This window comes from Podarcis raffonei, chromosome 5 (genome assembly GCF_027172205.1).
Source record: "Podarcis raffonei isolate rPodRaf1 chromosome 5, rPodRaf1.pri, whole genome shotgun sequence".
NCBI lineage: Eukaryota > Metazoa > Chordata > Lepidosauria > Squamata > Lacertidae > Podarcis > Podarcis raffonei.
In genome coordinates this window covers 96,055,703-96,080,948 of record NC_070606.1, presented here as the reverse complement: position 1 = coordinate 96,080,948, position 25,246 = coordinate 96,055,703, and the positions used below count along the sequence as shown (strand labels likewise).

Here is a 25,246-nt window from a genome sequence, read left to right as displayed (position 1 = left end):
ACCTCATGTTAAGTACTTTGCTTCAGGATGAGAACAGAAATCGTGCTCCGGCGGTGCGACAGCAGCAGGAGGCCCCATTAGCTAAAGTGGTGCTTCAGGTTAAGAACAGTTTCAGGTTAAGTACAGACCTCTGGAACGAATTAAGTACTTAACCTGAGGTACCACTGTATAAGAAAAAGGTTTTTGTATGCAACCGCTGCCGCGAGAGTGCTTATTGCGACATATTGGAAAAACGACAAAATCCCTACTAGAACTGAATTGCTTTTGAAACTGAGAGAATATGCAGAGTTAGCTTCCCTCTCTGAAAGAATTAGAGATAAGCCCAGACAGAAGTTCATACTAGAATGGGATAATTTTAAGAAATATCTGAAAAGTAGCTGCTATAGTCTAAACATGGTGATAGCCTTTGAATGGTTTCTGTAATCAATGCTGGTTAAGGAAAAAGACTTTAATATAGCAACGATTGTGTTATGTTAACATATGAGAGTGCTGGAGGTGAAATAGTTAAACAGGTTAAACAGGTTACCCAATCGGAACCCAGGAGGGTGGAGTCAGAGGGACTATCAAACCAGCTCTGGGAGGGGCAAAGAGGGGGAGTTCGTTGGGAGTTGGGTGGTTGGTTGGAGTGGGAGTGAATTGGGATAGAGTCTGTGGGGAGGTTGAGTTAGTGTAGTGAAATAAGTTGAGTCAGGAACAGGTAGGAGCTAGGAAGACAAGTAAATATCTGAGAGGTGGTTTAGTGAGTGAGAGCAGGTAGCGGAAGTTGTAGGTCTGGATAGGCACCCCATGATTGTAACTGACTGAGACAGTTTATGAAACCACACGCTTGTTAAACTGCAATAAATAAACAGAAGTTTATGTTCCAATTTAACCTTGACTGGACTCAGTATTTTACCCAGTAGGGCCTGGGTGGTGGCAGTGAGAAATAAAGTGGTGGCACAGGGATCAATAGACGGTGAAACGTCCGGGGACCCTGTGTGATCGCCACAGAAAAGTGGCGGCAGTGGTGGGATACGATTAGTCTAAGAGCCTGTGAGGGGAAGCAATACACTTGGAGAGGGGAAGGGTAAAATCAGTGAAGTGATTACCTGGCCCGAGGATGTGATTGAGGTAAACCCCAGATTGCCACGAGGCCAAGATCCCAATAAGAGCAAGAGATCTCAAAAGACTGTTCTGGCAGAGGCTTAGGCTCAGGGTCAGTGGATGTAAGCTTGAAAGGTTAGTGTGATGGCCTGGGATTCGGACTCGGATGCTGAACCTGAGGGATCCCAGCCTGTACAGGATTCCCCGCTTTCCAGAACCAGCTGAGCTGGGGCTGGGGCATGAGCCTGAAGGGTCCTCACCTGTGCTGGATCCTCAGGTGCAGGCATCAGCTGAGTCTGCTCTGGCTCCTGAGGTGATGGAGGACCCATTGCCTGCAGGTGCTCCACTCTCAGCCCCGTCAGAGGAAGCTGAGGTTGCCTCTGGGTCCGGTAACCCTCCAGCGCTCTTGAGCTGCAGAGGCTCAGGGCAGAGAGGTGGAGGGAACTAAGTTTCTGCAGGAGGAGGGCTCGCCTCCAGGCCAGGAGATGCGAGTCACCAGAAGATCGGGGCCGCCCTATGCCTTGGGGCCGCCCTATGCCTCGGGGCAGATAAAAGCTGGCCAGCCCTAGTCCCAAGTTGTAGGAGCAACATTGTTGGTTGCCAGTTCCTGCCTGAACCCTGTCCTGCCTTCCTGCCTGAGCTCTGATTTCACTCGGCTCCCTGTCCTGCATCCAGCTTCTGCTGCTACGGATTGCCTCCCCGTTGCACCTTTGACTACAGACCGGACTTGGACCTTGCCTCTCGGGTAACCCACGGGACCAGCACAGTTAGAGGCAAAAACCTAAAGCTATACTTTGGGAACCAGGGTCTTGAAGAGCCAAGCCGGGAGGAACAGGGTTGAGAGTAAAATTCTCTTATTTAATTAATTAGTGAAAATACTGACACACATAATGCCCCCCAAGAAGACCAAGCACCCCGTGAGAGAAAACCCATACGAAATCTCTGGAGAAGAGAATGGGAGTCCCCAGGGGGAGGAAATGAGAATAGAAGAGATGACTAAAACCCCACCTGAAGTAGAAGTTCCACAGTTCTCGGAGCATTTTGAAAAGTGGAAATTAGTACAAGAATGTAACTTGAAATTGGAGCTTGAGAAAAATAGAACTGAACAAGAACTGAAAAAAGAAAAATTGAGGGCTGAGCTGGAAACGGAACAGTAGCGGTTTCAGTTAGAGATGAGACGGTTGAAATTAATGGTTTAGGAAAATCGAAATAATAGTAGTAACACTGATGGGCAGAATCAAATGAAGATAGATTTAAAACACCTTCCTGAGTTTAGAGATAAGGATAGCCCAGAAGCATTTTTAGTATCCTTCGAGAAAGCCTGTCACCATTTTCAAGTGAGAGAGGAAGATAAAATGATGATCTTGAGAGCTAGAATAAGTGGCCCTCTAGCCGAAATGTACACACAAATGACTGAGGAACAATCCCAAAATTTTGAAGTGTACAAGCAGTTAATATACACCCGCTTTGGGATTACCTCAGAGCAGTTGGGAAAATTTTTTAGAAGTGTGACAAAGGTGAGGGAAACAAAAAATTTTTTTCCTTCCAGTAGCACCTTAAAGACCAACTAAGTTAGTTCTTGGTATGAGCTTTCGTGTGCATGCACACTTCTTCAGATACACACTTCAGATACACACTATTCTTCAGATAGATGTGTATCTGAAGAAGTGTGCATGCACACGAAAGCTCATACCAAGAACTAACTTAGTTGGTCTTTAAGGTGCTACTGGAAGGAAAAAAAATTTTTGTTTTGACTATGGCAGACCAACACGGCTACCTATCTGTAAAGGTGAGGGAGGAAACCTTGGTGCAAAGATAAAAACTTACCTCACGAGATGGTTAGAGCAAGAGAATTCAGACATGGTACCTAAGATTAGGGAAGTGATAGCATTGGAGCAATTTTACGACACAATAAATGCCCAATTGAAATACCTGATAAAAGAAAGGAACCCCAAGACAATAGAGGAAGCAGCTGGTTTAGCCGATAAAATAAATGAAATCAGAGACCATGGATTTTAATGGACCAAAATTTGGTGGGAGATATTGGGAAACAAACAAGAATAAATTTCAGCAAATCAAAGGAAAAATTACCTCAGAAACCGATAAGAGAAGTAGCCCCTCATCAAAGAGCCAACATGAGAAGGCACACACCCATACAAAGTTTACTGAGGGAAAAGTCACTAAAACAAGTTATGCAGGACCCAAAGACATTTCATGCTGGAGATGTGGAAAATTAGGTCATAAAAGTTTTGATTGTAAAACAGGAAAAGGAATGTCCATTTGTAGCACCACACAAAAACAGACATATTGTATCCAGCCTGTGGAGCAGGGCCAGACTAGTCAGGTTGTCAAGGGAACCAACATGCCAGCTAGGCCTGAGCCTGCTGAGGTAGTAGATGCCAAAGTCCTGCACTGTTATGCGATTCAACAAGATAATCTCTTGTTAAAGAAAGCTGGAGAGTATATCTGGATAGACGGAAAAAGATATCTCGGGTTAAAGGGCACGGGTTCACAAGTCACTATAGTCCACCCGGAGATAATCAGGGCTGAAGCCATAATTCCAGGAAAATTAATAAAATTAAAAGGCATTTCGAAACAAGCAGAGATCCTAAAGGTGGCGGAAATAGGTGTCAGGTTCAAAAACTGGGCAGGGAAGTGGCAGGTAGCCCTTTCAGAAGAAATTCCCACCACTGTGCTCATTGGTTGGGACATTTTAATAATAATAATAATAATAATAATAATAAATTTTATTTATATCCCGCCCTCCCCAGCCGAAGCCGGGCTCAGGGCGGCTAACAACAATAAAACAATACAAAAGTACAACACAAACAACACTCTAAAATCATTCATTATAAAATTAATTAAATTCAAGCCACTGGCCACCATTGGGCCAGAGCTCCGCGAAGATTGCCGAGGGAGGGAGTCAGGCTGTGCCCTGGCCAAAGGCCTGGCGGAACAGCTCTGTCTTGCAGGCCCTGCGGAAAGATGTCAAGTCCCGCAGGGCCCTAGTCTCTTGTGACAGAGTGTTCCACCAGGTCGGAGCCACAGTCGAAAAAGCCCTGGCTCTAGTTGAGGCCAGCCTAACTTCTCTGTGGCCTGGGACCTTCAAGATGTTTTTATTTGAAGACCGTAAGTTTCTCTGTGGGGCATACCAGGAGAGGCGGTCCCGTAGGTACGAGGGTCCTAGGCCGTATAGGGCTTTAAAGGTTAAAACCAGCACCTAAAACCTGATCCTGTACTCCACCGGGAGCCAGTGCAGTTGATATAGCACCGGATGAATGTGATCTCGCAGCGAAGACCCCGTAAGGAGTCTCGCTGCAGCATTCTGCACCCGCTGGAGTTTCTGGGTCAGTCTTAAGGGCAGCCCCACGTAGAGCGAGTTACAATAATCCAGTCTGGAGGTGACCGTCGCGTGGATCACAGTGGCTAGGTCAGGGCGAGAGAGGTAAGGAGCCAACTGCTTAGCTTGGCGGAGATGGAAAAATGCCGCCCTTGTTATAGCTGCAATCTGCGCCTCCATGGAAAGGGAGGTGTCGAAGATTACACCCAAACTCTTAATGGACGGTGCTGGCACTAACTGCGCCCCCGCAAGAGATGGGAGTTGCCCCCCCAATCCCATATCGTCCCGTCCCAGCCACAGGACCTCTGTCTTCGAAGGATTTAGCTTCAACCGGCTCCCACGTAACCATCCAGCCACAGCTTCCAAGCATCTGATCAGTGTGTCTGGGGCCGAGTCAGGATGGCCATCCATCAACAGATAGAGTTGGGTGTCATCGGCATACTGATGGCACCCCAGCCCAAAACTCCGGACAAGCTGGGCGAGGGGGCGCATAAAGATGTTGAAAAGCATTGGGGAGAGTATTGCACCCTAAGGTACTCCACACACCAAGGAGTGGCGCGATGACAATTCCCCCCCAAGCGCCACCCTCTGTCCCTGACCAGAGAGAAACGAGCGCAGCCATTGAAGGACTGTGCCCTGGATCCCCACGTTTAGAACATGTGCAGAGTACTTTCATAGTTACCAGAGCAAAAGGGAGCCTACAGTCACCTAATCCTGAGGGGGTGGATACAGTAGCAGAGGCAAACAATGCTGAACGACAGCAAGGGGATAATCTGTGTGAGGAAAGAAAAGACACCTTTTTGTTTCCTTTGACTAAAAGTCAAACCCCAAGTTTTGCCAAAAAGCAAAAAGAAGATACTGAGTTACAAATGTACTTTGAGGCAGCCAATTTGGAGAGGCCGTTAACTCCTGAGTGTCCAGAACGTTTTTGTTTGAGCAAGGACCTTTTATATCGATAAGTCCTTCCCCACCATCTGGGTAGGGTGGGGGTGAAGAAGTGAGAAGGCAGTTAGTAATCCCACATGAATACCGGGGCAAAATCCTCCAGCACGCTCACAATAGTGTATTTGGAGCGCATATGGGGATCACACATACAAAACGGAGAGTTGCTCAAAATTTTTACTGGCCAGGCATGGGGAAACAAATAAAACAATACCGTCAAGCCTGTGACATATGTCAGAGAAGAGGCACCGGTCAAGGCAAAACAAAAGCCAAATTGTGCCCCTTGCCTATCATATCAACCCCTTTTCAACGGTTAGGGCTGGACCTGATAGGGCCATTGCCTAGAGCCAGCAGGCAGGGAAACAGATACATTCTCACCATGGTGGATTATGCAACCAAATATCCAGAAGCCATTCCGTTGCAAAACACTGAAACAGAAATGGTGGCAAGCGTTTTAATTAACTATATGGGTAGATTGGGCTTTGCCAGTGAAATAGTCACTGAATTGGCTTCTTCTTTCACATCAAGACTAATGAAAAGGCTATGGGAAGTGTGTGGTATTAAGCATTTAACATCAACACCTTACCACCCTGAAACTAATGGATTAGTTGAAAGATTTAATGGAACCCTAATGAGAATGATTAAAACCTATATCGCAGAAAATCCCGATTGGGATGACAAGATACAACCACTACTGTATGCACATAGGGATGTACCCCAAGAAAGCACCGGGTTTAGCCCATTTGAATTATTGCTGGGACGTAAAGTAAAAGGGCCCCTGGACTTACTTTGCATGAATTGGGAAGAACAGCGAGATCAAGATCCAGAGTCCGTAGTGGAGTATTTATTTAATTTGCAGAATACCTTAAAGAGATCCCTAGAGTTAGCAGGGGGGGGGGGAATTTAAAAAGTGCCCAAACCAAGCAAAAAAACTGGTATGACAAGAAGGCCAGGGTAAGGTCATTTGCACCTGAGAGTGAAGTGTTGCTGCTGAGACCAATTAAAGGGAACAAACTACAATTAGCTTGGGAAGGACCATATAAAATAATAGCCAAAATGAATGAAGTAAATTATGTGATCCAGCAAGGAGAGGCAGGACGGAAAGTGGTGCATGTAAATATAACCAAACCTTATTTTAGAACAGAAAACTGGGCACTGTATGCCCTACGAGAGGATCCAGGTGAACCAGACATACCATGCTGGGGGACGACGACAAGAGAGAGTCCCAGGGTAGTTTAAAGGACATAAAATTGGCCCCAACTTTAACCCTTAAACAGCAAGAGGAAGTAAAACAGATCTTGCAGGAAAATGAATCCTTATTCCATAATATTCCAGGAGTGGCCAAGGGTGTAGAACATCAGATAGACACAGGGGAAGCCAAACCCATTGCTGTGAACCCCTACCATATAACAGGAGGGTATGTGGAGAAGGTTAGCAATGAGGTGCGGGACATGTTGTTGTTGTTTAGTCGTTTAATCGTGTTCGACTCTTCGTGACCCCATGGATCAGAGCACACCAGGCACTCCTGTCTTCCACTGCCTCCCACAGTTTAGTCAAATTCATGCTGGTAGCTTCGAGAGCACTAACCATCTCATCCTCTGCTGTCCCCTTCTCCTTGTGCCCTCCATCTTTCCCAACATCAGGGTCTTTTCCAGGGAGTCTTCTCTTCTCATGAGGTGGCCAAAGTATTGATTTAACATGTTAAATCATAGGACATGTTAAAAGCGGGAATTAATGCACCTTCAGAAAGCCCTTGGGCAGCCCCTATAGTGCTATTGGACAAGACCGATGGATCGGTATGCTTTTGTTTGGATTTCAGAAAACTGAACCATGTCACCAAAGCAGATGCATATCTCATGCCATAATTGGATAATATGATAGAGACCATTGGGCGATGTCATTACATCACGTGCTTAGATTTAACCAAAGGATATTATCAGGTCAAAATGAATCTGAGGGACCAAGAGAAGACAGCATTTAAAAGTCCCTTAGGGCTCTATGTGTTCAAAGTTATGGCATTTGGGTTAAAAAATGCACCCACCATGTTCCAAAGATTAGTGGACAAGATTCTAAAGGGACTGAGCTGGTGCCCAGTCACCTATTTAGCTGATATTGCAGTGTTCATTGTGACCTTGGAGCAGCATAAAGTACATTTAAGACGAGTTTTACAGTGACTTAAGGAGGCAGGGTTGACTATCACAGCGAACAAATGCCAGATAGGTGGTGCGACCATACAGTATCTAGGACATATGGTCGGAGGAGGGGTAATTAAACCAGGAGAGGCAAAGGTTGAGGCCATTTCCACCTGGCCTACCCCTACTTCCAAACGGAAGGTACGCACTTTCTTAGGACTAGCAGGGTACTATAGGAAGTTTATTCCAAACTTCAGTGAACTAGCAGCGCCGTTATCCGACCTTACGCAGAAGAAGGAGCCAGACCAAGTCAAGTGGACATCAGCCTGTCAGCAGTTCTTTGGCGCATTGAAAGGAGCCTTGATGTCAGGACCCGTTCTTGCAGCGCCAGACTACAATCAAGAATTCACTGTGTTCACAGACGCTTCAAATGCCGGAATTTGGGCTGTATTATGCCAGCCAGGACCAGAGGGAGACCTGCATCCAATCACCTACATCAGCAAAAAGTTACTGCCTAGAGAAAAGCACCTCTCAACAGTTGAGAAAGAATGCTTGGCAATTGTGTGGGCCCTTCAAAGATTGAAGCCGTATATCTGGGGACGAGGCTTTGTGTTATGTACAGACCACTCACTATTGATATGGCTGCGATCGATGAAGAGTAAAAGTAAGTTTCTGCGGTGGGTCCTATTACTACAAGATTTCAATTTTACTATCAAAAGTGTGAAAGGATCCTTGAACATTGTGGCGGATGCCTTATCACGAAAACCAGAGAGTGAAGGATGAACAGAGACAATCAACAATTTACTTGTTTATGTATGTATATATATATAGGAAAAAAACAAAACAAAACTGTTTGATCAGGAGTGTAACTTTAAGAAGTTAACTCTCCTGAATCGAAACTTCTTAAGGTGGGAGGTATGTGATGTTAACATATGAGAGTGCTGGAGGTGAAATAGTTAAACAGGTTACCCAATCAGAACCCAGGGGGGTGGAGTCAGAAGGACTATAAAACCAGCTCTGGGAGGGGCAAAGAGGGGGAGTTCGTTGGGAGTTGGGTGGTTGGTTGGAGTGGAAGTGAATTGGGATAGAGTCTGTGGGTAGGTTGAGTTAGTGTAGCGAAATAAGCTGAGTCAGGATGTAGCCTTATTTGAGTTCACCGATTGGGTCTGCATTGCTCCGGGACAGGAGGAAGGAAGTCAAATGACACCGAGGTTGGTTCAAAGAAAGAGTTTATTCTGCTCTCCGGATAGCAGAAGGCACTTGCGTGATCAAGTCCACAGCAAGTCCAAAGAAATGACAAGTTTCATGCATATATATATATCCTCTGGGCACCCTCTCCCCCTTCCCCAGCCACGTCAGCTTGTACACGCAGGTTGACATCACAGATGTTCCTGCTCCGGCACTCTTAACCCTAAAAGGGATTTCCTTCCTGCACTCCTGAACATAAAAGGATCTTCCTCTTTCTACTCTTATCTTGGAGGAAGGGGTCATCATCTCCGAGAACACGCTTCTGGCGTTTTCCCCAGACTTGGGTCTGTGCATCTTTGTGGTGGGAACATAAGATAAGGCACAAATGTGTTTTCTCTGTTCTACTGGTACAGTCAGGGTCATCCTTGACGTCACAAACTGATAAAGGAGAGAGCTGTGTTCTTGTTATGCATTTGCTCAATGGCTCAAGTTTATGCATTTTAGCTAAGGAAAAATAGGGATTTTGGTGCAGTTTAAAACTGTCTGCACAGTCAGTTTTGGGTTTTGGGAAACCCATTCCTTCAAGGAACAGTTAGGAGCTAGGAAGACAAGTAAATATCTGAGAGGTGGTTTAGTGAGTGAGAGCAGGTAGCGGAAATTATAGGTCTGGATAGGCACCCCATGATTGTAACTGATTGAGACAGTTTATGAAACCACATGCTTGTTAAAGTGCAATCAATAAACAGAAGTTTATGTTCCAATTTAACCTTGACTGGACTCAGTATTTTACCCGGTAGGGCCTGGGTGGTGGCAGCGAGAAATAAAGTGGTGGCACAGGGATCAATAGACGGTAAAACGTCCGGGGATCCTGTGTGATCACCACAGATGGTTTATTAAGTAAAAATGACAAAATTATGTAATATATGTAATTAAAAGGATAGCTGTATGGAGAGGATAGGAAGTTACATGTTCATGAAGAAAATACATAGCCGAAATTTAATGTAACTTTGGTAATCAATGATATGTTTATTTGACTGAAAAAGACGATTATGATTTCATGTTGTATATAGGTATAAATGAACAATAAAGCAAAATTTTAAAACAAAGAGGGGGAAAAGAACGGTGATCTTGTACATATCCTCCAATGAATTTGGATTTCGCTGGCCTGAGGATAATCCAGTAAATGGTGAAAAAACTTTCCCCAAATTACTGCACTTTGGTCAGTGGATGCTTTGCCTGGCGGTGGGAGGTTTTCTGGCAGATGAACCAGACTTTCACTACTACACTCCTTTCGACTGTATGCCCCCTGGTTCCCTCTGTGCCCATTTGTGTTCCAGAGAAACACAAATGTGGCAAATTTTGTACTCTCTTTTCTTCTTATTTGATGGGATTTCCATGCTCTGAAGGAATACTACTTGCTTCTGATAACTTCTTCGACGTTGCTTGTTAAGCATGCTGGCATCTTCTTAGCCCTGGTGGTACCTTTGCTGATCTGTGGTATACATTCTAGCTGAGCACCTAATACTGCAGTTTAAAAATAACTCCCCAGCATTCTGAACATAGGATTTGGCCTTATGCCAAATCAGACCATTGTTCCATCAAGCTCAGTCTTATCTACATTGACTGGCTGTGGCTATCCAGAACTTCAGACAAGACTGTCTCCCAGTTGTACCCGGAGATGCCATGGATAGGACACAGTACTATTTTTCTAGAAAAACAGGTGCCAAAACTCACCGCGAACTCCTCCTCCCTCCTCCTCCTCCTTTGTTCTTTAGAGAACATGTCCAGCCCAACCTTGAGATGCTGGGTCTTTTGCATGTACAATTCACATCCTACCACTGCGCAACAGCCGTTTCTCTTTCTTGGGCAGCAGCTGCTACTTTAAAAAAAATAATTTTATTTTCTATTTTGACAAAGTGATAATAAATAAGAATAAAAATGTGCACCCTGCCCCCGAGACCATTCCATTATAACTATCCAACCTCCCAAAATTTCAACACCTCTTGTGATAGTTTGACCCCTTTCTGTTTTAGCAGCACAAATTCTGCAAACACCTTCCGTATCTCCTGTATATTCCCCGTCTTACCTTAATAACACATGATAATTTATCATTAATAGCTATATTAAGGGCTATTGCCATGAGGTCCTGGCTGAGGGCTTCACATGGGCATTTGCACCGGGCCTTTTCCATATGCAATTTTATTTCATGAATTTATGGTACATATTTTCCCAATGTTTCTAGCACAAATCAGTCTTACACTAGCCAAAATTCTAATTGCAATTCATATTAATCAGACTTCCTGTCATCTGAGTGACACATGTAAGAATGTTTATAGTGTTTGACTGTAGCACATGACTTGGGATTACATTCCAAGGTTACTTGGATATGATGTCAGAACACGTTCCTTTTTAATAAGAGAGTATATAAAGAGAGAGAAATGTTGATTTCTCTGAGGAAAGCAAGATCTCCTTAGAGATAGAGTGTTGAACTTAACCAGGAATCCTAAAAAGTATCCAGGAGAAAGAGAAAGCAAGAGAAGGATGGAAATAGGGGCATTTTTTATTGTTCTGCTGGTGGTTCTTCTGATTCTGCACTTCCTGAAACAGCTCTGGTCAAATAGGCACTATCCTCCTGGACCTCTCCAGCTTCCTCTCATTGGAGGCGTGTGGCGGATTGGGGTAAAGCTTCGTGATGATACTTTCATTAAGGTACTTATTTCTAACTCAGTCTAATATGAACAACTGTTTTACCTATTTCCCTTAACAACTATGATATTTCAGCTTAAACAATAGTAAGGGTTGAAACAGTAAATGTCATGGCCACAACCAAGTACAGAATAAAATGTGATGAAACCCCTACATTTACTGAAACTGAATTAAAAATCCGCCAATGTTCCATTGCGAGAGAAGCGTCATTCATATTCAGGTCACACAGAATTTTTATAAACTACTTTCATGTGTAGTAAGGTCAAGAAAAAGTGGCTAAATAAAAATTTAATAAATGAAAAATTATACAAAATAAACACATATTTTTTAATAAATTCAGTGAACTAGGTAATCTGAATTTGTTCATTCCAGGCACTGCTGCTGTGTTACGTACAAGGGCATTAGTATAAAACCACACAAAAGTTGAAAATGTGCATTCAGAAATTACCAATTGTTATAGGAATTCTAAGGTCTACAAAATAGAATAAATGTTGATAATTAAACAAGGTAAACACACATGTTGTTGTTGTTGTTGTTTACTGTTTAGTAGTGTCCGACTCTTCGTGACCCCATGGACCAGAGTACGCCAGGCACTCCTGTCTTCCACTGCCTCCCGCAGTTTGGTCAAACTCATGCTGGTAGCTTTGAGAACACTGTCCAACCACCTCGTCCTCTGTCGTCCCCTTCTCCTTGTGCCCTCCATCTTTCCCAACATCAGGGTCTTTTCCAGGGAGTCTTCTCTTCTCATGAGGTGACCAAAGTATTGGAGCCTCAGCTTCACGATCTGTCCTTCCAGTGAGCACTCAGGGCTGATTTCTTTAAGAATGGAACGGTTTGATCTTCTTGCAGTCCATGGGACTCTCAAGAGTCTTCTCCAGCACCAGAATTCAAAAGCATCAATTCTTCGGCGATCAGCCTTCTTTATGGTCCAGCTTTCACTTCCATACATCACTACTGGGAAAACCATAGCTTTAACTATACGGACCTTTGTCGGCAAGGTGATGTCTCTGCTTTTTAAGGTGCTGTCTAGGTTTGTCATTGCTTTTCTTCCAAGAAGCAAGCATCTTTTAATTTCGTGACTGCTGTCACCATCTGCAGTGATCATGGAGCCCAAGAAAGTAAAATCTCTCACTGCCTCCATTTCTTCCCCTTCTATTTGCCCGGAAGTGATGGGACCAGTGGCCATGATCTTCGTTTTTTTGATGTTGAGCTTCAAACCATATTTTGCGCTCTCCTCTTTCACCCTCATTAAAAGGTTCTTTAATTCCTCCTCACTTTCTGCCATCAAGGTTGTGTCATCTGCATATCTGAGGTTGTTGATATTTCTTCCGGCAACCTTAATTCCGGCTTGGGATTCATCCAGCCCAGCCTTTCGCATGGTGAATTCTGCATATAAGTGAAATAAGCAGGGAGACAATACACAGCATTGTCATACTCCTTTCCCAATTTTGAACCAATCAGTTGTTCAGCCCATATGGACACCGTGAGCGAACGGCAGCTCATAGGGATGCCACAAGCGGTGCCATACTGACTGCTTGTGTGCCCTTCGCCGCTTCACAGCTGGGGGGAGGCAGTGGCCCATCTTGACACCCCCCCCAGGGTGGCACCTGGGGCGACCTGCCCCCTCTGGCCTCCTCTTCATACACCACTGTGTATACTGTTACATGTTATGTGCTTCCTCGGTGTATGTTTATAACCAACCAGAGAATTAACATGAAAAATCTTTACCTCATTCTTTCAAATCTTCTAGAGCCATCACTCCTGGTGTATATGAACATTATATATAAAAAGAAACCCCACAGCACTAACCACAGACACATAAGAAAATGCATTTTAAAAAGAGTGAGCACAAAGATCACTCTGCATTCATTCATGGCAGCACTTATCTGTATCTGTTGCAGACCTGCATATGCTATTCAAGATTGTAAGCCTGGAAAAGTCTTCATCTTCTTCATTGGAAATACAAACACTTTTTTAAAAAAAGGAATTCAAAGACTAATACAGCAAACTGCATCTCTGCAGTAAATGCTAATATCCAGGTAATACTCCCAGCAAGAGGAAAAGGCCAGGTCTGTGAAATCAGCATCAGAGAGTCATTTAAAAGCACCAGCTGCAGCTGTGAGACTAATGGCACTGAGACAGGAAGGATGCACAGGCTGATCCTGCTACCACTTACTAGTCAACACTTGTCATAGAGAAAATGCAACAACATTTTGGCACGTGTATTTTCCTGATTTCACCTGGCTCCCCATGCTGTAATTATCCTACTTTATATGGTTTAGTGCTTTTCATTATTAATCAGATTCTTGTCCTTTTATATTAGTTTCTATATTATTATTATGTGTGTTGTTTGTATCTGCAGGATGAAGGATGCTTAAATCTGAAAGACACCACACAAAACAAGCAGCTGGTCTAATGAAATAGTTTATTGCAATATACTCTGAAGCTTGTCCTCCCACTCTTCCCATGTGTGATGCAACATGGCCCAGAATGCTATGCACTTCTCCTCTTCCAACAGATGAATGGACACCAAGTTCACTTGGCAGTGTAGCAGGATATTATTATCTATTTCCAGGAAAGCCATGGGACTTTTGTAGCTCGTATGTAGCCAGGGAAGACACGAGACAATATTTAATTTGTTTGTTTGTTTAATACATTTATAAGCCAAATTACTCAGACAGGTATTTCTTAATTCCTTACCACTTAATTCCATCCTCTTCTTAATTCCTTACCACATATTTGTATGGTGGCTCAACAACTTTGGACTACCCTGCCTAAAAAAAGGCTTCTCCAAAAATTTCAATGTGCGGGGATGACAAAAGAAATTCTGCACCAGGTACCACCTGACCTTGCTACACCTCTGCTGTTGTGACCCACCGTGGGTCATAAACCTGACCCAGTGCTCTAGCCAAGCTTATACCAACTTGATGCCCTCCAGACTACAATGCCCATCTGCCCCAACCAGCATGGCCAATGGTCAGGGATGATGGGAGTTGCAGTCCAACACTATCTGGTGGGCTCCAGTTTCCATATCCATTCACAAAAGGTTTTTATGGTGATGATGAAGTAGCCTCTGGCAATGGTTGGCTCATCTAGTTGCCTGTCACCAGATGGCTGGAGACTATGAAGTGCCTCTCTGCCGCTCTGATCCCATGCAGAGAAAACACGGGCAGGAGGGAGTAAAACAAATGGGTTGGAATGAAGGAAGGAACGAAAGAAAGAAAAGGAGATGCTGGCAAGAGAAGAGAGTATAGTGAGATGCTTAAGAGGTGAGGAAGGCTGAAGCTCATATATTAAGTTGAAATACCTATCAGAACATAGCATTCCTCTTCTCTCTTTTGACCTAAATGATAGATGGCAAAACAATATGGAAACATTTACACCCTTTGGGCAGGATATCAACCCTTCATAATACTGTCTGGATTCCAAGCAGTGAAAGAAGCGCTCATTGACCACTCTGAAGAATTTGAAGACCGACCACAGACTCCTTTCCTTATGACTATGGCAAAAGGAAAGGGTAAGTAGTGAAGAATGGGAATTTCTGCTGGTACTTTCCCCGAAGAAAACATTTAAGTGGCTGTCTGGAAAAAGAGAACAAAGGTTTTCTATTAATGTTGTACTGAACAGGAAATAGGGGTTCTATGCAGTGCCAGTTCTTACCAGAGAAGACCCACTGAAATTAATGGGCATGGCTAATGTGGGTCTATTAATTTCCATTAGTTTACTCTAACAAGTGCTTTATGGAAGCCAGAATTGTACTACACTGTGGTTAGATTGAACTGCAAGTAGAAGCTTATTTCCTGTTGCAGTTGCAATGCATTGACTGTCCTGGCTCTCAGTGCTGGATGAAGATGTTGAACTCTCTGCTCTTTCTGCTGAGATACCTGCGAAATACACTGAAGCAGACTTTGCATCGTTTTGTAATTGTTTGCCTCAGAGATACTGAATAGCTTGCACATTCAAGGGCATGAACAAAGTTTCTTCTTGGCTGGTAACTTAATTGTAACATTAATTTCTGTAAGGAAGAATTTCTCACTGATTTTCCATAGGTAATATATTTTCAAATGGTCACACCTGGAGGCAACAGAGACGCTTTGGTGTAGTTACTATGCGGAAGCTAGGAGTGGGGAGGAAAGGCATGGAGCACCAAGTAGCAGAGGAGGCCCATCAGCTCATGGAGGTTTTTGCACGTTCAAAGGGTATGTGATGCTAGGTGATGGTGCTGAGCTGGCGTATGAAGATATATTTGTGTACTACCTCTGTCCATTTTAGAAAGGATTGTGATATGTTTTTCTTGGTTCCTAATGGAGATCCCAGCAGTTTCTCTTGGCCACCATGAAATCCCACTCTCAGTATGAACAGGAGCAGCTGAACTCACATTAGTATAACCTTATTTTGCAGGACAACCACTTGACCCCTCCTTGCCCATCACTAATTCAGTCTCCAACGTGATATGTGCTGTGGCTTTTGGGCACCGGTTTGCTCTTGAAGATGAACAGTTCCAGAAGCTGATAGAAGCCATGGATTTCTCCCTAAAATTTATAGGAAGCTTCGTTCATGCTGTGAGTAGTCATTTTCATTCCTGCTGATTCAGAGAAGTCTCCCAGGGGCCTTAAATTTCCCATTCAGCATTCTGGATTCCATTATGATAGAGGATAGAGTGTTGGTGAAGTGAGATGAAGTTTAAATCTAATCTGAGATAAGGGCTATTTTACAGCCTAATCAATTTCTTACCATGAATATAAAAGAGAGAGTAATGAAACTAGGTCCACAAATCGGGACTCTTTGGAGGAAAGACAGGCTAGAAACGGAACAATGGCCTTCAGAACAAGTCATCTATAGCCCACATAAAGTGAACAAAATAATTTTCTCAGGAAGGGAATTACACTATGGTATAGTGTGGGTGGAGCCATGCAGCCTGTGGCCCTGGATGTGACCAGACGCTACTATGACAGGCTCCCTCATGATGTTGAAGCCATGGGGAGACATCAGATGATTCCCCCTTTTCTTTCTCTGTAATGCAGGGGTCAGCAAACTTTATCAGCAGGTCCACTGTCCCTCAGACCTTGTTGGGGGTTGAAGTATATTTTGGGGGAAAGGGGGGGAAAGAACGAATTCCTATGCCCCAGAAATAACCCAGAGATGCATTTTAAATAAAAAGACACATTCTACTCATGTAAAAACACGCTGATTCCCAGACCGTCCGCGGGCCGGATTTAGAAGGCAATTGGGCCGGATCCAGCCCCTGGGCCTTAGCTTGCCTACCCATGCTGTAATGTGTTTCTCTGTCCCCTTTTCTTCTGCTGGCTGCAACGAGCCACCAAAAGGCAAACTTTAACACTTCTCCATTCCATTCTACTGTGCTCCACATCCCTCCCTCACCTGCTTCTGTTAAAATAAGAATTTTTTTTACCTGCCAAACAAAATCTCTCTCTTTTTTAATAATAATTTTTATTAATTTTAACAGATAAATTATAATACATACCACAAAACTTCACCACTTATACAATCTTTTTTTGGACTTCCATCAGCACCTCTGATGATCCACCGTTTTAACCACTTCTTATGCATTTCTTAAATTCATATTGCCTTTAATTATCTTAACTAACCATCCTCCCCTTTATCCATTTTTGCAATAGTTCCAATAATTCACCTCACAAAACTTCTTGCAAACCTACAAACGTAGTCTGATCATCACAATTACTTTTCAAATAGTCTGTAAATTTACACCAGTCTTCTGGGAATTTCTGGTCCCGCAGATTTTGAATCCTTCCTGTTAATTTATCTAGTTTTGCATAGTCCATTAATTTCATCCTCCATTCTTCTCTCGTCGGTAATTCTTCTTGCTTCCATTTTTGTGCCAATAATATTCTTGCTGCCGTTGCATATAAAAACAGCTTACATTCTTTTCTATTTATATCACTTTCTACAATGCCCAATAAAAATGCTTCTGTTTCTTTATAAATGTATATTTCAACATTTTTTTTCATCTCATTATATATCATTTCCCAGAAGCTTTTAACTTTTTTACATTCCCACCACATGTGAGAAAATGTTCCTTCTTTTTCTTTAAATTTCTAACATTTATTGCTAACTTTATACATTTTAGCTAATTTAACGGGTGTAATATGCCATCTATACATCATTTTCATCACATTTTCTTTTAAAGCATTGCATGCAGTAAACGTTAAACCTTCTTTCCATAGTTTTCCCCAATCACTCAGCTGTATATTATACCCAAAATCTTTGGCCCAATGAATCATAACTGACTTTACCTTCTCATCCTTCAAATGCCATTCAAGCAGCAATTTATACATTTTAGACAAATTTTTACAGTTATTACATTTAAGTAATAATATCTCTAGTTCAAACTTTGATTTATTTTCATCAAATCATTTTTTTCTCTAAAATCCTGTTTAAACATTTCATTGACCTAACGGTAGTGCAGCCAATCATTCACATATTCTTTGATTTCCTCATATGGTTTCATCTTCCATTTACTTCCTTCTTTTTGTATTAATTTCCCATAAGTTATCCATTTCCCACTCGTATTGATCTTTTTCACACTCATTGCTAATGGAGATAACCAATGCGGTGTTTTACATTCCAGTAAGTTTTTGTACCTATCCCATATTTCTATTAAAGATCTTCGAAATATATGGCTTCCGAATCCTTTATGGACTTTTGTTTTATTATACCACAGATATGCGTGCCATCGAAATCTATTATCGTAACCTTCCAAATCTAACAGTTCTGTATTTTCTAATAACATCCATTCCTTTAACCAACAGAGGCAAGATGCTTCATAATACAATTTCAGATCTGGTAGAGCGAAGCCTCCTCTTTCTTTAACATCTGTTAACAACTTATACTGTATTCTCGGCTTCTTTCCCTGCCAGATATATCTTGAAATTGTTTTTTGCCAATCTTTAAAAATTGTTGCCCCTTTGATTATTGAAATTGTCTGAAACAAAAATAACATCTTTGGTAGCACATTCATTTTAATAGCTGAAATCCTTCCCCAAAATGACAATTTCATCCTTCCCCATATTTCTAGATCTCTTTTAATACCATTCCACACCGGTGTATATTATTTTGAAATAGATCAATATTTTTGGAGGTTAACCAGATTCCCAAATATTTAACTCTTTTAACTGCTGCTATACCTATTTGTTGCTGCAACCCTTCCACCAGGTCCTGTTTCATATTTTTAACTATCATTTTAGTTTTCTTTTTGTTCAATTTAAAGCCTGCCACTTGCCCAAACTGTTCTATCTCCTCTAGTACTTCTTTCACACTTGTAACTGGCTCTTCTATTGTTAATACCAAGTCATCGGCAAAGGCTTTCACTTTATACTCATTTCGACTGACTGAAATTCCCTTTATTTTTTCATTTCTCCTTATTTACCTTAAAAAGACTTCCAGTACCGATATGAATAATAATGGTGATAATAATTGACACCCTTGTCTTGTACCTTTAGTAATTTCAATACATTCTGTTACTATATTGTTTACAATCAATTTTGCTCTCTGTTCTGAGTATATGGCTTTTATTCCTTTTAGAAAGAATTGACCAGTGTCCATTAATTCTAAATTCTTTAACATAAATTCCCAGGATATATTATCAAAGGCCTTTTCTGCATCCACAAAAATTAACATCGCTTGCTTTTCATTTCTGGCAGTCAGATATTCAATTATATTAACTATATTCCTTATGTTATCTTTCATCTGTCAGCCAGGTAAATAACCTGCTTGGTCCTTATGAATAGTCTCATCCAATATTTTTTTCAATCTATTTGTTAGTATACTTGTGAATAATTTATAGTCATTATTTAACAGCGAAACTGGCCTATAGTTCTTTACTTGTGTTAAATCCGAATCTTGTTTTGGTATAAATGTAATATATGCTTCTTTCCACGTTTCTGGTAATTCTCCCTTTCTTAGTATATTATTCCTAACCTCTTTCAGCAGCACAAGTAGGGCGTGTTTCATTTCTTTACAATATTTTGCTGTAAATAAATCCGGTCCCGGTGTCTTTCCACTTTTCAATTCTTTTATAGCAACTTTAATTTCCTCTGTTTCAATTAGGTCATTCAGTCTGTCTTTCTTTTCTGTCAGAATTTTTTGCATTCCTTTCTGTCTCAAGAAATCTATTTTTTTAATGTCGTTTTTTCCAGCTCTTTTATAGAAATCCACAAATCCTTTTCTAATATCTTTCGGATTATCTATTTCTTTTCCTTCCACTGTGACCTTCTTAATTGTATTCTGTTCCTTTCTCTTTTTAATCTGCCATGCCAACCACTTTCCAGATTTATTAGCATATTCAAAGTTCTTTTGTGGCATTCTTTTAATATTCCACTCCACTTCTCGATTTATTATCATTGCAAATTGACTTTGGAGTATTTTAATATTCTGTTTTATTTTCACATTATTTGGGTTTTTAACTAATTTCTTCTCATTTTCCATTATTTGTTTTAATATTTCTTTCCCCCCTTTTTCTCTAAATTTATTTCTGATAGTGTTCTGCTGTATAAAAAACCCTCGCATTACAGCTTTGCTAGCATCACATACTACACTCATTTCTGTTCCTTTGTTACAATTATTCACAAAGTAATCAGTTAAGTTTTTCTGTGCTTTCTCATTTATTTGTTGATCATCCAAGAGGTTCTCATTTAATCTCCATTGAAAGGTTTTTCCTCCATTTCTTTTATTTCATATTTTATTGCATTATGATCCGAAAGTATTTTGGTTGTATTTCTATTTTTGTCACTCTTGGTGTTAAGTCGCTGGATATCCACACATAATCTATTCTTGACATTGATTGATTTGGTTCTGAGAAATAAGTAAATTGTTTTTCTAATGGGTGTCTTAATCTCCAAACATCTACCAAATTACAGTTCTCAATCATTGAAAAAAAAGTCTTAGGTAGTGTGATGGGATGATGAGCTGCTTGTGCGTAAAGTCCTAGTCCCTCAGAGTTTGGCTAAGTCCACAAACCTCTGTCTGTGACGGAGCTCCTTAAGCATGGCTCCATCAGTCGCTCGTAGAATCGGACAGTGGGTGTTTACGGAACTTCTTCCAGCATAAAAGTTCCTTAACGGAAACGCGTCTTCTGGACTCTCGGCGTGACAGTTTCCGGCGAGGAGTGGGTGTCCCTATGGGAGGTCCTGAAACCTCCCCACTATTTTCGCTGGAAGTGTCTCTGAGCCCTCCCTCCGACTCACTTTCCCTTGGAGCCCTTCCTCTCCCCATGCTGGTTCCCTCCCCAGCTGATAAGTCTCTCTCAGCCTCTGTGAGCCCTTTCACCTCCTGTTTCTCCGATGGCAGTACCCTGACAGGTAGTTTTCCTTCCTTCGATTTTTCTCTTGGCCTCAACCTATCCATTTCCATTGAAACCACTCCATTCATATCACCCATTATTATAATTTTCTGATCCACAAATTCAAAAAGTTTTTCTTCTAAATCTTTATAAAATTCTGTTTTACTTCCATTTGGTGCATACACCGACTATTATCAATTTTTCACCTTGCCATGTGACTTGTACCGCAATTATCCTACCTTCTTCATCTTTAAATATCTGCTGAGCCTCAAATTTATTTTTTATATACAAAACCACTCCTCTCTTCCTGCTTCTGTCTGATGAAACAAATTCATTTCCCAATTTTTTATTAATCAATACTCTTCTATACTTTTTCGCCACATGAGTTTCTTGTAGACAAATAATATCCAAATTCTTTTTTTAAGGAAATGTTCAATTTTATTTCTTTTCTTTTTGTCATTAATTCCATTAACATTCCATGTCTATAATTGCAGTGCCATTTTGTGTTCCCTTTACCAGTAAAAGTATAAAAGTCTTAAACCTGTCCTTCCTCCTCCTCCTCCTCCTCCTCTTCTTTACTATCCTTTTCTTTTTCTTCCAATCCTACTGGACCTGCTGCTCCTGCAACTGTTGCTTCCTCCCCTTTTCCCAGCTCTTTGTATCTTCTCAGAAATTTATGTGTTTCATCAACGCTTGTAAATTTAAACTTTTTCCCTTTGTAGTAAAAGGAGATCCCTTCTGGAAATTCCCAATTAAATTCAATTTCATTCTTCCTTAATGTCTGTGTCAATGGTTTGTAATGATCACGTTTTTTCAGCAGACGAAGTGGGACGTCTTTAAAAATAATTATAAAAGCTCCATCAATGCACAGCCTCTGTGTTTTTCTGTAAAATCAAATTCTTCATTTCTCTACCTTTAAATATAATCAAACAATCTCCTGGAAATTTCTTTGCTTTGACAGTCCTTGCTTTGATTCTAAAAGCATTCTGAATTGTCTTTCTGACATTTTCCACTTCCATACTTAACCACTGTGCAATCTCCGTTGTTAGTTTCTCCAAAATGTTCTCTCCTTGTACTTCAGGCACTGATCTCAATCTCAAATTTAATTCTCTTTGCCTCAATTCATTCAAAGCAATTGCATCCCACAATTCTTCTTGTGTTTTATTAATTTCTGAAACTTCTCCCTTAACCTTTTCTTCCTCTTTCTTTATTTCCCTTACTTCTTGTTTTGTTCGTTTTTGTTCGTTTGTTTGTTTCATTCCTTCTTCCAGGCTTTGCATTCTTTTTGTTATTTCCTTCATCTGTGCCTTCAATTCATTAACTGTCATATCAAATTTTTTATCCATTGATTCTAGTCTCGTCTCCAAATTCTTCTCGCTTTGTTTAATGTCTTTTTTAATTTCTGTGAACATTTTTTAAATGTCTCCCTTAAATTCAGTTTCCTGTTTTGATCCTCTTCTTTCCAAAGGTGTCCCACTTTCTCCTACTTTTTCTGTGTCTGAGGCATTATTTCTCTTCTTCCTGCCACTACGTGTATATTAACAATCTTTGGAAGGCCAAATTTCTTTAAAATAAACAAGTAAAGGAGAAAGAAGAAAGTTTTCTGCCTCTTGTTTGGCTAATACAACGTAATGTCTTAATAAATAATAAGATAGAATAAGCAAATAATAATAATAATATTGAAAAGAAGAACAACGAAGGAGACAATCTGTAAAGGGAATTGGGGTTGCTTGTGCGTAAATGGTGCTGCAGCTCTAGGCAACGTTGCCTGGCTAAACCTTTCCCTGGCTGGACAGCCCTTTCTCCATGGCTGTGTCAGTCGCTGGCAGAATCCGTCAGTGGGCGTTTTCTGAACTTCTTCCAACATAAAAACTCTTTGACCCCAAGTCTCCTCCTAGCCTCCCTGTGCGAAAGTCTCCTGCGCAGAGTGGGCGTGCCCAACGGAGGTCCTGGGCTCTCCCCGCTGGTCTCTGTGGAAGAGTCTTGTAGCCCTCTCTCCGCAGTCCCCCCTTGCTTCCTAGTGTCCCTCCTATTTCCTTCCTCAAAGGAAGTTTGCTCTCTCTCTCCCTGCTGGTCCCTTCTCCTGCATCGTTAGGGAGCCTTACCTTCACTCTAGGCTCCGATGGCAGTTCCCTGACATCCACCTCCCCTCCAGGACCCCCCTCACCTCCGTTCCGTTCCTTTGGCCTAAATTCCTCCCTTTCCCCTGACGGTGACGCGGGGAATCCCCGGAAGGAGCTATCTCCCTCCTCCGAAGATTCAAACATTTCTCTCCACCTGCTGCTATCTCTTCGCACAGGGTACTCTTCCCAGTCCGATTCCTCTCCCCCGGATACCTCTCCTCCCTCCTCTTCGGAGGCCGGAAACCCCATAAAATCTTCTTCCTCATCTGTGGTGCCAAATTGCTCCTCCCAGAACCTCGATGTGGGTTTGGGCTTCCTTGGGAACCTGCCGTGAAACTCCCCCTGGAGATACTCATCCCTGATGTTTTCCGCAGGAACCCACGTGTTTTCCGATTCTGGTTCCCCCTCCCAAGCCACCAAATACTCCACTTGTCCCCCTCGCCATCTTGAATTGAGTATTTCCATGGCTTGACTACTGAATTCCCTCTCCTCTACGTGTGGGTGAGTGGGGACCACTCTCTCTCGCCCCGGCAATTCCAGTCCCTCCCTGTACGGAGAGAGTAGGGATCTATGGAACACCGGGTATAGTTTCATGCTGGTTGGCAACTTGAGTCTAAAGGCTACGGGATTAACCTGCTGTGTCACCTCGAAAGGTCCCAGCCGCCTTGGCCGCAACTTCTTGCAACCCCCCTTGAACGGTAACCCTTGGGTTGACAACCACACCCGGTCCCCTACCCGTATGGTTTCTCCTTCCCTACGGTGTTTGTCGGCCTGCCTCTTATACACTTCCTTGGCCCGTTCCAAGTTCATCTTAAGTTGTTGGTGTAAGGCCTCCATTTCTTGCACAAACTGCTCCGCTGCCGGTACACTCCACCTCTCCTCCCCTCCCCCTGGGAAGGCCCTGGGGTGACACCCATGATTGGCCATGAACGGGCTCATTCCCGTGGACACATGCTCCGCGTTATTGTACGCAAATTCGGCCAACGCTAGTTTCTCTACCCAATCGTTCTGTCTCTCGCTGACATAGCAGCGTAGGTATTGTTGGAGTATACTGTTCGCTCTTTCCGCTTGCCCGTTGGTCTCCGGGTGTCTGGCCGTTGAGAAGCTTACCTCGACTTGCAGCAAGCTCATGAGCTTCCTCCAGAACCTGGAAGTAAATTGCTTCCCTCGGTCGGACAAAACCCTCAAGGGGGCGCCATGCAGCCTGAAGATGTGCTCCACAAACAGCCTGGCAGTTTCCTCTGCTGTCACCGCATGTGAGCAAGCGATAAAGTGGCACATTTTTGTTAACAGGTCGACAACCACCATGACGGCTGTTTTACCCCTTGACTTGGGCAAATCGGTCATAAAATCTATGGATACCACCTCCCATGGTCTTCCCGGTGTGGGTAAGGGTTCTAGTAACCCCGCGGGCACCGCCCTCTCCCCCTTTGCTCGCTGGCAGCAGTCGCACCCTCGTACGTACTCCCGTACATCTTCCCTCACCCTTGGCCACCAGAACTGCCTGGTGACCAGCAACATGTTTTTGTGTTGACCAAAATGCCCCGCTGTCGGGTTATCATGGAGCTGTTTGAGTACCCTTCTCCTCAAGTCCTCCCCTGGTATGTACAGTGCTCCCCTGTAATACAGTACCCCTTCTTTCTCCTCAACCCCCCCATGGTTTTCCCCCTTGCTCCTGAGTTCCCTGATCTTGGTTTGGGCGAACTCGTCGTCCTTCGTCAGCCCGGCTAGTTCTCATCTCTCTACTAATACTCCCCCACACACCCATCGGTTCTTGGGGATCACATGTCGGGCTTCTGGTGGTCCTTCTCCTTCCATATACTCCGGCTTCCGGGAGAGGGCGTCTGCTCTGATGTTTTCCTCTCCCGGCACGTACCGAATCTCGAAGAAAAACTTGGAGAACTCCTGAGCCCATCGCACCTGTCGCTGGTTGAGTACTCGTGCAGTCCTCCAGTATTCCAGGTTCTTATGGTCCGTGCACACCTGGATCTTGTGCTGCGCCCCTATTAACAAATGTCTCCATCGTCGAAAGGCTTCATAAATTGCAAGCAGTTCCCGGTCATAGACCGTGTAGTTTTGCTCCGACTTGCTCAGCTTCCTCGAGAAGAACGCGCACGGTCTCCAGCTGGACTGGTCTCCCGGCTGGAGTAGCACCGCCCCTACGGCTCGGTCTGACGCGTCTGTCTCCAGCCTCATTGGCTTCTGCAAATCCACATGCAAGAGCTGCTCTTCCGAAGCGAAGGCCTTCTTCAGCCTTTCAAAGGCCTGCTGTGCATCTTCCATCCAGACAAATTTCTTTTTGCTACTGAGGTAATCTGTGATGGGCGCTGTCAAGTGGGCGAAGTTCTTGATGAACTTCCGGTAGAAGTTCCCAAACCCCAGGAACCTCTGTACGTCCTTCCGGGTCTTGGGG

General features: G+C 42.9%; 1 protein-coding gene across 4 annotated transcripts in view; it reads left to right on the top strand.

Moving 5' to 3' along the window:
* Positions 1-13,333: 13,333 nt before the first annotated feature.
* The window catches only part of LOC128414857 (cytochrome P450 2J2-like), a 46,278-nt gene continuing 34,365 nt past the window's right edge, over positions 13,334-25,246 (top strand). Inside the window, exons 1-4 of one of the 4 annotated variants that reach the window (XM_053390765.1) lie at positions 13,334-14,660; positions 14,746-14,908; positions 15,441-15,590; positions 15,793-15,953. In XM_053390765.1, coding sequence (XP_053246740.1) covers positions 14,746-14,908; positions 15,441-15,590; positions 15,793-15,953 — 474 coding nt within the window. In that variant the 5' untranslated portion in view covers positions 13,334-14,660. Of the gene's footprint in view, positions 14,909-15,440; positions 15,591-15,792; positions 15,954-25,246 lie in introns of all 4 variants that reach the window. The other 3 variants (XM_053390764.1, XM_053390766.1, XM_053390767.1) reach the window with 3 other exon arrangements.